The sequence below is a fragment of the Microcaecilia unicolor genome, chromosome 2, assembly GCF_901765095.1.
Source record: "Microcaecilia unicolor chromosome 2, aMicUni1.1, whole genome shotgun sequence".
NCBI classification, from domain to species: domain Eukaryota; kingdom Metazoa; phylum Chordata; class Amphibia; order Gymnophiona; family Siphonopidae; genus Microcaecilia; species Microcaecilia unicolor.
In genome coordinates this window covers 201,667,045-201,679,694 of record NC_044032.1, presented here as the reverse complement: position 1 = coordinate 201,679,694, position 12,650 = coordinate 201,667,045, and the positions used below count along the sequence as shown (strand labels likewise).

General features: G+C 41.2%; 1 protein-coding gene across 1 annotated transcript in view; it reads right to left on the bottom strand.

Moving 5' to 3' along the window:
• LOC115463266 (contactin-associated protein-like 4) overlaps positions 1-12,650 on the bottom strand; it is a 1,024,538-nt gene that overhangs the window by 20,177 nt on the left and 991,711 nt on the right. The window contains 2 exon segments of the mRNA XM_030193620.1: positions 3,614-3,701; positions 11,592-11,725. Of these exon segments, the coding sequence (XP_030049480.1) occupies positions 3,614-3,701; positions 11,592-11,725 (222 nt within the window).

Here is a 12,650-nt window from a genome sequence, read left to right as displayed (position 1 = left end):
GTGACCACTGGGGGTGTAAGGGGAGGTCATTCCCGATTCCCTATGGTGGTCATCTGGTCAGTTTGGGCATCTTTTCACAGCTTGGTCGCAAGGAAAAATGGACCAAGTAAAGTCGGCAAAGTGCTCATCAGGATCGCCCTTCTTTTTTCCATTATCGGCTAAGGATGCCCATCTCTTAATCACGTCCCAGTCCCACCTTGGCTAAGGTGCCGACACGCCCCTGTGAACTTTGGTCGCCCCGTGACGGAAAGCAGTTGAGGACGCCCAATTCACTATTCACTAACCAGGGATATTCAGTGGGAGACAGCCAGCTATTTTCCACTGAATATCAGTGGATAGCCAGCTATGTACCATTTAACTAGCCAAGTGCCTTTCCTGGCCAGTTATATGGTTTTGAATATTGGCTGATCTGAGTGCAGAACACAAGTGTTAACATAAGGCTAATCACAGAGGACTGCAGAAACGCAAGGACCCAGGCCATATACACAGCTCAATAATTCACAGAAAGGCAATCTGATATACACAGACAGCACAACTTCCCCATGTAATGGGGGCAGAACAATTGTTGATTTTTGGGGGGGATTATTGTTAAGATTTTGAATAAGCTGTGCTCCCTTATTTTGAGTGTTAGTGTTTGGTTTACCAGAAAAACAAAAAGCAACACTGGGCCTTCAAGAAAGAGATAATAGCCGTCCTTTATTATGGAAAAAGACCCGACACGGGCTGTGTTTTGGCGCACAAGCGCCTGCCTCAGGTGTCAAAGTGTGTCTTCACAATATATGTGAATTTAAGATATTCAAAAAATCTGGATGGATGACCAGTGACGCTGATCTCCTGTCTCGTCCAACCAGATGCATTCAGTTTAAAAATCAACAGCTGAATGCGTCTGGTTGGACGAGACAGGAGATCAGCGTCGCTGGTCATCCATCCAGATCCGTGTCGGGTCTTTTCCATAATAAAGGACGGCTGTTATCTCTTTCTTGAAGGCCCAGTGTTGCTTTTTGTTTTTCTGTATGCTGTATTACCCTCTCTTTTGTTATAGTGTTTGGTTTAACAACATTAGCACATGACCATTATTAGAAACAAAAATTGTTTTATTTTGGGTTTTTTTGTGGTCTATTTTTATTTTGGGCTTAGTAAAAGGACCCTTTGTAAAGAAAGCAGGTTAATAGTATACCAGGATCATGATCTGTGTATGGAAAAGGAAAGATATTACTGACCTAGTGGGATCAGCCTATGACATACATTGGTAGCAGTGGGATCACTAACCACCACCACCCCCCCCCCCCCCCCCACACACACACAAATACTATACTAGATGATTAAAAAAAATAGAGAAAAAAGTCCAGAACGTTTATGTAGTTAGGTAAAGGACAACACTAATGAGAACAGCAGAGAACCAAAGTTACTGGGAGTCAGACCAGATTGATGAGAGCGTTAACCGCAGCAGACTAGATGGACAGAGTAGTCAAAGGAATTTTGAGATGCCATTTCTAATTGTGTTGTGATAAGCATACCTAGATGTAGATATACCTACTGAGAAATGCATATAATACTTTCCGCCTTATAATCAAAAGTGATGGGCGCCCATATTTCGACCCAAATCGGGAGATAGCGCCACAGTAGTCAGAGGATGTGTCACGCATGCTCAGTTTCACTAAAACCGAATGCGCAGGCAATGAAAGGGAAGCACGGCAGACTTTGTAAGGAGAGCAGCGCTGTAGAAATGCTTTAGCTGGCGAGGATTGGGGACCCCCGCCAGACAAACCAGTGGTCCTGGATCCATTTTAGGGGGCCCAGGACCCTGTGTGCCCCCTAGCTACACCACTGGTCTTCCCTACAGTGCTGGGAATGCCTCTAAATGATTTCTACAGAGGTTTTACCACTAATACATGTTAATTGTCAAACCCAGCATAGGTATGTAAATGGACCCATATCAGTCCTTTTTTCACATCATCTTCTCATAGTCATACACATTCAAGAGTCCACATGAAATGGCCTATAAAGAAGAAGAAACCCTATTTGGCTTGCCTAGGAGACAATGGTGCTCTTTTTCAAAATATAAAAACATCTCTAAAGCAGTATAAAGCTGCAGATGGATTGTTTTTTTCCACCAAAATGGGCGGAACTTAGGTGGGCTTACAAACTAGATTTTGTTCTACGATAATGGACCAGAAAAAAAGGTCCAGGGAGAAAAGTATGTTTTTATCTACAACTGTTTGTCACAACTAAGTCAGGAAAAGGTGCCCTAACTGACCATTGGAGGAAAGTAGGTATGACCCACCCTTAACCCCCCATTGGTCACTGAACCCCTCCCACCCCCAAAGATGTGACACAGTCAGTAGATACCAGGCTGTATGACAGCTCCAAATATTATGGCCATTCCTAAGAAAGTAGCAAGCAAGTGGATGGAGTAGCCTAGTGGTCAGTGCAGTGGACAGTGAACAATGGATCTAAGTTCAGCTTCCACTTTAACTCTTTCATTTCAGTACAAATATGCGAGTCCTCCTTGAACATAGAAATACCTCCTGTACAAAATATATAAGTACGGAATAGAAAAAAGATGCAAATCGCCAATGGCAATGTTGAGAAAAATAATTTATTCACCACAATATTTAAAATAGGCCCGACATGGCTGTGTTTTGCCCTCCTAAAGGACTGCATCAGGGGCTAGCATATAACAACCCAGTGGTGCAGTAAAACCAATGCCATCTACTGGACTAAAACAAATCCTCTCCTGAGAAGCAGCAGCAGCATTTTGTGGTAAATCTTGAGAATCACCTGCCTTGGACCTAAATATATAAGTGACTTGAAAGCCTGAGGGCTATTGTAGTGATGGACTTGTAGGTACAGTAGATTTTCTCTCTTCCTGAAGGGCTCACAATACAACATGAAGGGGTTTATGTGGGATTTGTACCTGGGTCCTTTTATGTGAAGTCCACCTCACTGACTATTAGGCTGCCCCTCTGCACTGCTGGAATGTCTGTGTGGCCAGTTCACTAGGAATGCTGCAGACAGATGTCCTTATGTTGTGCTTTTTTGATGTTTATCCCTGGGATTTTTTTTTCCTCCCCCAAAATGGTACTTACAGATGGATATATTCAGCCTGAAGCTGACTATCTCAAAGCCATAACCAAACCAGAAATGTATATGTTTTTCTGGTTCGATTATGGCTGTGAGCTGGACTTTTTTTTTTTTTAGATGTTTTCAGCAAAATGTCCCAGGTCAGACTTAGACTTCATATCGAAAATGTTCCTCATTGGCTGCAGGGCCATTGAACATCAGGAATGTGGGCTTCCAAGTGGGAAGCAGACAGTGAGATGGGAAGAAGGAAGCTGAACTCCTGCATCTCCTTAATTTTGTTATTTTGTGCTATATGAAGTGCACCACGTTTACTAAGCCTGACTGCAAAATGAGAGCTGTGTGAAATTATTTTTTATGTAGTCCATTTATTTTTTCATTTAGGAAGCACTCACATAAGATTATATTTATACTTTGACTAGTTATCATTTTTATTAAATCCCAGATGGGCTAGGGAAACAAATTCTTACCGTATATGAGGATGAATACATTTTTACATTTCTTCTCTGGTGTGGAAAATAATCCTACTTACCTAATATCTTGCCAAGAATAAGGGACTTGATTGCACTGAACTCTGTACCCAAAGACAGAGTGAATCTCATGGTTGCCTGTTGATTAAGCTATGAAAGGTTCAGTAACAAAACCGAAAATAAGAATAGATTGAGAAAAGAAAAGAGAGAGAGAGAGAGAGAGAGAGACTTTATTCCAAAATGAAAGTCAAGAGAATGAATTAGCCATTAAAATGGAAGTACTGTAGTCAATTTCTGTATTTCTTTTAGAACTTGGTGTTCTTTACAGAGATAATGCTTAAGTACCTGAACATCAGTAAACATATTATTCTTCTCTAAATCCACTTAGATTCATTTTTTTCTTTTAGCTGTACAGTTTCTAATTAGTAAGCATCTTTCCAAGATATCTTGCAAATGGCAAATCTCTGTCTTTGTAACAAAAAAATACCACTTAACTTAGAATGCAATGCTAAATATATCATGCTTAAATCTGCAGTAGAATAATAGATTCTCAAACTATTACATGAATTAATTAAAAAAGATCTTGACTTGAATTGGTGTTGACATTTTTTTCCAATTGTTTTAACTGTCTAAATGCATGATTTGATTTAGAACAATTAAATATATTTAAATCAGGGCTCCTTGAAATAGTAAGCAATGAAAGACACTCCTACCATATGAATGGATCATATACCTACATTCCTATTCAGGACTTCTGCTCCTCTAGGTAATGCAAAGGTTTGAAATGCAGAGAGAGACTACTAACATCATTAACATGTTATTTCCATTATTATAGGAAAGTCCCACACTTAACGTCTATGCAAAATGTTATAGAGTATTTTCTTTAAAGGATTAAAAATTACAGCTCCTAAAGTACATTATCATAACCTCTAAATGTCATTTTGGCTTCCATATTGTAGGCTACTGCACCTATGATTATGATTATCTTCTGGGATATTCGATTTCTTACGTCTTGCATTTACTATTGTAAGATGCATTTCTTTGCATACTATAGCTATGAATATTTTGAATTCTTTAATTAAAACAAACAAACAAACAAACAAAACTAACTTAAGACAACAATTATGCAAGTAAATTTAGGCACCACCACTTATATTTGCTCCATGGCAGGTGCAAATGGGTGCATCTAAATGCAGCAGATAGACACCTGACAGTATCCAATAAAGCACATGCTTAAATAGTCAGAATGATCATGATCCACCTATGCCCCTCCAATGTGAGCACAATTACACACTAGAACATGTGGATAGGCATTTTCAAAAAAAAGTGTACCCCCCCCCCAAAAAAAAAAAGTCCTACTCATAACATCCCAAAAATTGCTATCTCACAGCCATAATCAAACAGGAAAAACTTCTAGATTTCCTGTTCAATTATGGCTGTGAGATGGACCTTTTTACACTGAAGTGAAACATCCAACTTTTGAACAACAAAATAACAGGGACATGAACCTCGATCTAGCATCATTTTCAAATATATGGCCACACAGATATCCCTGAAGGACAGAGTAGTTACTACAGTAGACTGTAAACTTAGGGACACAGGTTCAAGTCCCACTATAATGCTGAAAATTACCTACTGTATCTAAATGTATTTTTTGGTTTCTGAAGACTTATTTTAAAAAGAAATTAAAAATGGAGGTGTGACTTAATCCTGGGTCCCATGGTTCACAGCCCACTGCACTAGTCACAAAGCTACGCCTCTGACCCTCCTTACTACTTTGTTCAGAATGGCTATAATACCTGCTGCTGACATAAAGTCTGGTTTTCCTTTCTAGTTTCACATTTGGGGGAGAGAGAGTGGGGCAAGAACCACTGGTGGATTAAGGATGGATCGTGCCTTAATCCCTCCAGTGGTCAGTTGCTCAATTAGAGCTGCTTTTTGTAACCTGAATGTGACTGAAACAGGTCTAGATAAAAACGTCCTTCATTTTAGACATGGATATTTCTTCTCATTTGAAAATCCCTGGTGGACATTCTACTTTTGGACCTCCTAAGTCCCACCCAACACATGCCCACAACACATCCCCTTGCTGTTTGCTACAAACTGCAGCGTGAAATGTCCAAATTCTGACTTTTCAAAATCAGGATTTGGATGTTTTTAGCACATGGATTTTTTTTAGGCATTTTAAGATGTCCACCTTCATTACAAATGAATACCATAGCTGCCAAGTTATTGAATAGACTAAGTGCATGTAGGAGTATAACTGCTGTTTCATCTCTGTCTGAGTGCCAAAAGTTAGGTGTTCTACATAGAATTTGGGTGAAAATGGCAAGGTCCTATTCAAAATGGTGGAGGTGGAGGTTTAGTTTAATGGATAGAGCAGCACATGATTTCAATTGTTATTGATATTCCATGTGATTCTGGGCAAGTCACATGTCCCAATACTGTTTCAAGTACAAACTTAGGGGCCCTTTGTCACAATGTCCAGGAATGGAGTGAGCCCGTGTGCCAATCTGAATATCAGCAGTCAGAAATCCCCACGCTTCACCTGTGGCAACTACCTTTCCCCAGCGGTTGAGCCCCTGGGTTCAGATGGCCAGCAGGACTTGGAAGTGGGACGGGAGCAGGACTCAGGAGATGACAAAGACAGACAACTAATCAGTAGAGGTCAAGGCAGGAGGCAATCCAGCGAAGTCAGGTCCAGGCACAGTCAGGGCAGGCAGCAATCTAGCTAAGTTGGGTCCAGGCACAGAGTCAGGGCAGGCAGCAATCTAGCAAGTCAGGTCTAAGCACAGAGTCAGGGCAGGCAGCAATCCAGCAAGGTCAGGTTTAGGCAGAGAGTCAAAACCAGGTAAAACAGGAGAATCACAGCAGGAACGCACCAGATATCAGGAAGAAGTAGCTGAGTGTAAAGAGAGGAGGGAAACTCCTAGTTTTAAACTGAAGGATCTGACATCAGAGTAGGCATGCCCAAAGTGTAGGTGCATCCAAAGTATAGGCGCACCCATAGTGTAGGTGTGCCGAAGCGTAGGTACGTTAAAAATATGGACATGTACAACTGAAGCTGAAGAGGGAAGTGTATGTTAGGGGAAACCCCCCTTTCACGGGCCCCTCTCCGGCCCTGGCTGGAATGGAGACTGAGAATGGAACTCCCGGAGCAAATCAGGGGCATTTACATTGGCAGCTGGTTCCCAGGAATTGTCCTCAGGCCCATAATGTTTCCAGGATATCAGATAATGCAATCTGCCAGCCCAACGCTTGGAATCCAGGATCTCTGCTACTTCAAATTCAGGGTCAGGAGCAGAGACAAGGGTAGCAGGTCTCACTGGTTCAGTATGCCATCTAGAAGGTAGAAAAGGTTTTAAAAGTACATGAAATGCATTGTGTATCCTGGATCTGGGAGGCAGTTGCAAGCAATAAGTGAGGGTTCCGATCCGAGACTGGACAGTGAAAGGTCCAATAAATTTAGGAGCAAATTTGTAAGAGGGAAGCCAAAGGCAAAGGTATTTGGTATTCAACCAAACCTTTTGTCCAGGTTGGATGATGGGAGCTGGTCGTCGGTGTCGGTGAGCAAATCTCTTATGACGAGCTGACGCTTGACAAAGATGAGTCTGAACTTGCCTACAGATATTCTTGATCTCTTGAATGGTTTGATGGACTGCTGAATGTTGCGGGGTTCCCGAAATGGGCATAGGCATGTTCGGATGACGCCCATAGACCATGTAGAAAAGAGACCATTTTAGGGATTCGTGTTGTAGGCTATTATTCTGCGCGAATTCAGCCCAGGGAAGAAGGGCAGACCAATTGTCTTGTTTACTGTTACATGCATATGCAGAAAACTTTTATGGGTTTGATTAGTTCGCTCAATGAGTCCATTGGGCTGGGGATGATATCCCGAAGAGTAATGTGTGGTGATTCCAAAGGTGGAGCAAAGGGCCCTCCAGAATCGGGAAGTAAATTCGGACCCCCAGTTGCTTATGATCTGTTTAGGAAACCATGGAAACGGAAGATGTGAAGAATGAATGATTGAGCCAATCTGGTCGCAGAGAGAAAAGAAGACATGGGCATAAAATTAGGCGATCCACTACACCCAAATCACTGTGCTACCATCGGAAACAGGCAAATCTGTGCTAAATCCATGGCGATTTCCTGCCAAGGAGCATCAGGAATGGATAAATTGATAGCATGTTAAAATTGATAGCATGAAAATGTTGCCACAATTTGGGTTTCTGCCAGGTACTTGTGACACGGCTTGGCCACTGTTGGAAACTGGATACTGGGCTAGATGGACCATTGGTCTGACCCAGTATGGCTACTCTTATGTTCTTATGATAAGGGTTGCAGCAGACCCCAAGGTTTGGCCTGAGAGATCCTGTTTTGAGCACATGTGGGGCAGGTAGTGATGAAATGTTGGATGTCCTGAATCATCCATGACCATTGATAATAGTGTTGAATAAGATGTAGGGTCTCTACGGAAACCAGGATGCACAGCACAAACGTGATGAATGCCCCCATCGCATCACAGCATGGTGAAGCCTGGCCAGGAACTGGAAGTGAGTCCGGGAGGAAGGGGGAGGCTAGCAGAGGTGACAATACATGAAGGGTCTAACATAGGCTGGGGTTCCTCAGCCTCCTCCTGAGGTTCAAAAGCTCTAGAAAAGGCATCTGCCTGGGTGTTCTTCTCTACTGGCCAAAATGTCAAGCGGAAATTAAAACAAGTGAAGAATAAGGACCAGCAAGCTTGACTAGGATTTAGGCGTAACTACTGCTAGAGTTTACATTTCCATATAAGGAAATATTTCCTTATATGGAAATATGACCCCTAGTGGTAGTCACACGAGACTACCCACATATGGGTGCCACTTGAAGGATGGAGCCCGGAGTGGGTAGGAGCGATTGGGCATTGCTCCTGCCTAAAGAGCCTCTGGAGCCCCAGACCACCCCCAACCACCCCCCAGACTCCCAGACCACACTCTGAACAGCCACCTCTGGACTCCCTGGTCCACCAATTAACAGTAAGGTAAACACTATGGGGAGTGGGCAGGCCTTGGGGTGGGACCTTACATCGGTGGGGGCCTAGAGCTTCAGGCCAGGAGCATCAGGCCACAGCTTTGCACGGCTTGATGCGCCCAGATCACAGGCATAACACTGTTTGTGAGGTGGCTCACAAGCAGCATTATTCTCTTGGCCCAGGATTCAGCAACCCGTGGAACTGGGATCACTCAGGTTGCTGAAACCTGTGGGGCATCAAGGTGCAGTAAAAGGTGAACATTTATCACACCTTGATGAATTCCTCCCTAAATATACTAAGCAATTTCTTATATATACAGAATGAGAAAAATCCTTAGTACATGTAGCTCAAGGTTTGACACTTCACTATGGCATGGCTATTTTTAGCTTACTGAATATTGGACCCCCCACCCCCCCAAAAAAAACAAAACAAACACTATCATATGTAAGACACCAGGATAGTTGCTGCTAGAATTTATAAAGAATTACTGTATGTATCTAGAGACTGAGTGATCTGGAAAATTGTTTCAAACAGATCAATAGAGCCCTATGTCATGTGATATTTTCAATGAAGTTAATGACATTTATTTTCCATTACTCCGGTTTACTTTTAAAAATAAAAGAAAATTAGTACTCCTTAAAACCTACATTCCTTGAAATTATAACTGATATATTATTGATCCTTAAATACATTGCAGGGTTTTTTTTTTAGCATGTTACAATGTTTCATTGTGGGAAATGTATTGTTTCGTAAAGTATCTGATTTCATTGCTACAAGGGTATTGTCTTGACCTAAGCATATACCTTGAAAAAAAACATGTGTGGTTTTTGGAGTGTTTAATAATGCATCATCAGTTATACAAGTTGCTGAACATAATATATTATATGGTACATTTGCTTCAATTAAGTTTCTTGTATGATAAGAGGTTTCTCATGTTTGTAGCCTATAGGAGAAGCTCTGGTTAAAGACAGAAAGAACTGTTTTATAGAGATAATACAAAAGAAATATGTTCTTAAAATGTTCTCAAACAATCTGGAAGGAGTGACTCCATGTGTGGCAGAAGATAATAATAAAGGGGCCCTTTTACAAAGGCGTGCTGAAAAATGGCCTGAGGTATTGTAGGCACATGTTTTGGGCGCTCGCAGAATCATTTTTCAGTGCACATGTAAAAAAATGCCATTTTTACATTTTTGCCGAAAATGGACGTGCGGCAAAATCAAAATTGCTGCATGTCCATTTTAGGTATCCGACCTTACCGCCAGCTATTGACCTAACAGTAAAGTCTCAAGCGGGAACTGGGTAGTAATGACCTACACGCGCCCAATGCCACCAGAAGCACGTCCAATATGTATGTCCGAAAATAAAAATTATTTTTCGGCTGCGTGTATCGGACATGCACCAAAAATGAAATTACCACAAGGGCCACATGGTAGTCAGGCGGTAACTCCATTTTGGCACGCGTTGGGCGCATGTAGAGCCTTACACGGTTTAGTAAACGGGCCCCAAAGAGATTTATTTTAGCCAAAGCTCACATTATTCCAGCTTTATAAAATCAGCTTTATGTTCATTTGTCTTCTTGAGGAAATAGAATAGACCTCAGGTCTGGTATTAACTAAGGAGTCAATCAGCATTTTGTTTTGCTTTTTAAACATTGGCTGTGGTGATGAAAACATATGGAGATTCACTGACATTATGTGGATAGGGGCTAGTGCTGAATATCCATATAAGGTGGTCTGTCTTGGAACTTATTTGGATACTGGCAATATTCAGTCTGTTGTCCAGATTTCTGCTGTACCTGAACGCACACCGCTTCGATAGCTTTTGGGCTTAAAGGAGGTACAGTATATCAGAAATTAAGAGACCTTTTACTAAAGCTTAGTAGTGCTAACAAGAATTAATGTGCACTAAAGGATCCTTTTACCAAGCTGTGGTAAAAAAGGGCACTGCGGTAGTGGCCGGGGCTGTTATTGCTGCACGCCAGGGCCCAGCCCCTAAAAAAGACATAGCCATGCAGTAGGATTATCTTACTGCATGGCCATGAGGGGAGGGAGGGGTCCTTCATTCCACTCATTGAGGTGGCGGCAAAGGCTCCATGGTAACCCAGGTTAGCGCCCGCACTAGAAAAAACAGAATATTTTCTGTAGTGCTGGAAATGGTGAATGGCCACGTTGGGCTGGCAGTAGTTCCAGGTTGCCATGCTGTAACCTTTTAGTAAATGGGCCCCTAAATGCTGTGCGTCCTATGGGCTATGTGGCACTTTAGTGTACACTAATGTTCATTAGTGTGCACAAAGTTTTAGTAAAAGGGCCCCCTAAATAAAAATAACTTAAAAGCGGCCTATCTGTCCAGGTACGTCATCTGGAATAGCAGACTCAATATTGCCAGCATGCAGACAATTTCTTGGGTGCCCTAGCTCCACCCATTCTATACTTTGACACATCATGAACAATTCTATAACTAGAAGCTTGTGGTTATGTGTCCCTTTGCACACCTAAGTACAGAAAAAAATATCACTTACGCATATAAGCATCCTAAGGGTGCACATGCTATATAGCACATAACTGGAAGGGGGTATACAAATGAGTGGGGCATTGCATGGGCATGTCTGTGGGCTCCTAGTTATGTGCACATCTTACAGAATACTGCAACTTACATGCATTTCAACCACATTTAGGTGCCTGCAGTTACACCAAATCTATGTCTGGCCTAAATGTTAGGAATGTGATACCAGGTTTATTCTAGTATTCTAGAATGACACCTGGGTGTCCAGGTGTCATTAGAGAATTTGTTCTTATTGCACATCATTGGGGTGCCTAATTGGAGGCACCCTATTATAGAATTGTCCCATATCTGACTAGTGCAAAGGCAGTCTAAGGATATTCAGAGGCACTATCCAAATAGTCTGGTCAGCAAAACTTAACCAGATAGCAAGTGTTGTTATCCAGATAGGAGTTTTTTCAAAATTGACCCTTAAATTTCTTTCTGTGATGAGAATTTCTATGTGTGCTTCTTGGATGACTATACAGTACCTCCACAAAGAGCATCTCTTCCTCCCTGACAATCTTCACACGATGGAGATGGCCATCAGCCAGATTTCTGACGTTGATGCTGAAGACATCAGGGTCCTGTTGATTATCCAGCCTGTATCTGATCTGTAAGCTTCCTGAAGCAATGAAAAGGAATTTTAGTTTCAAAACTGAGTACAGGTAAAGCATCAAAGAATAACCATCATTTTCTTGAAAACATATTTTTAGTTGGAACCTATTTATCCCACTTAATGATTCAGATAATAAGCATCAATTTTTGTATTTCTATGGCTACAGTCAGGGTGAGATAACTTGCAATATAGAAAATGAAAACAATATTTTACAAGTGTGAACAAGAATAATTAAGTATAACTTTGTTCAAGTAGATACTCTTTTCTTTCATGAGAAACAACAATCACCAAATGTATTTCAACTGACCTAAAGGTTTCAAAAATAATAAGCTGTGCAGTTTTGATCACAGCACATAGAAAAATTCCATGAAAAAAAAATTTAAAATAAATGTTGAGAACACAGGGCTACAAGCACTCACAGCATTAACAGACAGAACCTAATTTTCTCTGTTTACCAGGATATTATGCAATCATAATTCCAGCATCCAGCAAGGTTCAAGAACTTAGGACTGCAACCCAGAGCTGTAAAATGTGTTAAGAATAGTAGCTTTGAGTTAGCATGATCTCCTAACATTTATTTAGTTCTCAAAATTTACACTTTATTAAAGTAATAACACTATATACATAATCCAACAGCAAACATAATAGACAGCGTTACAAAATAACCACACAAGTATACCAAATTTTTTTATTTCAAATAACCCCCCCAACTCAGACCCTCCCCAGACCAGTTTCCCCATATTCTATTATCCAAATTGTGCAGTTACTACAACACCAAGATATTGTTTCAAAGACGACCAGATTTGATTAAATTGTACAATTTTGCTCCTGTGCAAAGCAATTATAGCTTTATACCTGTATAGATGACATTGAGTATTCCACCAAAAATAAACATTCAGTACCTTAACATTCTTTCAGGATCACATAATAC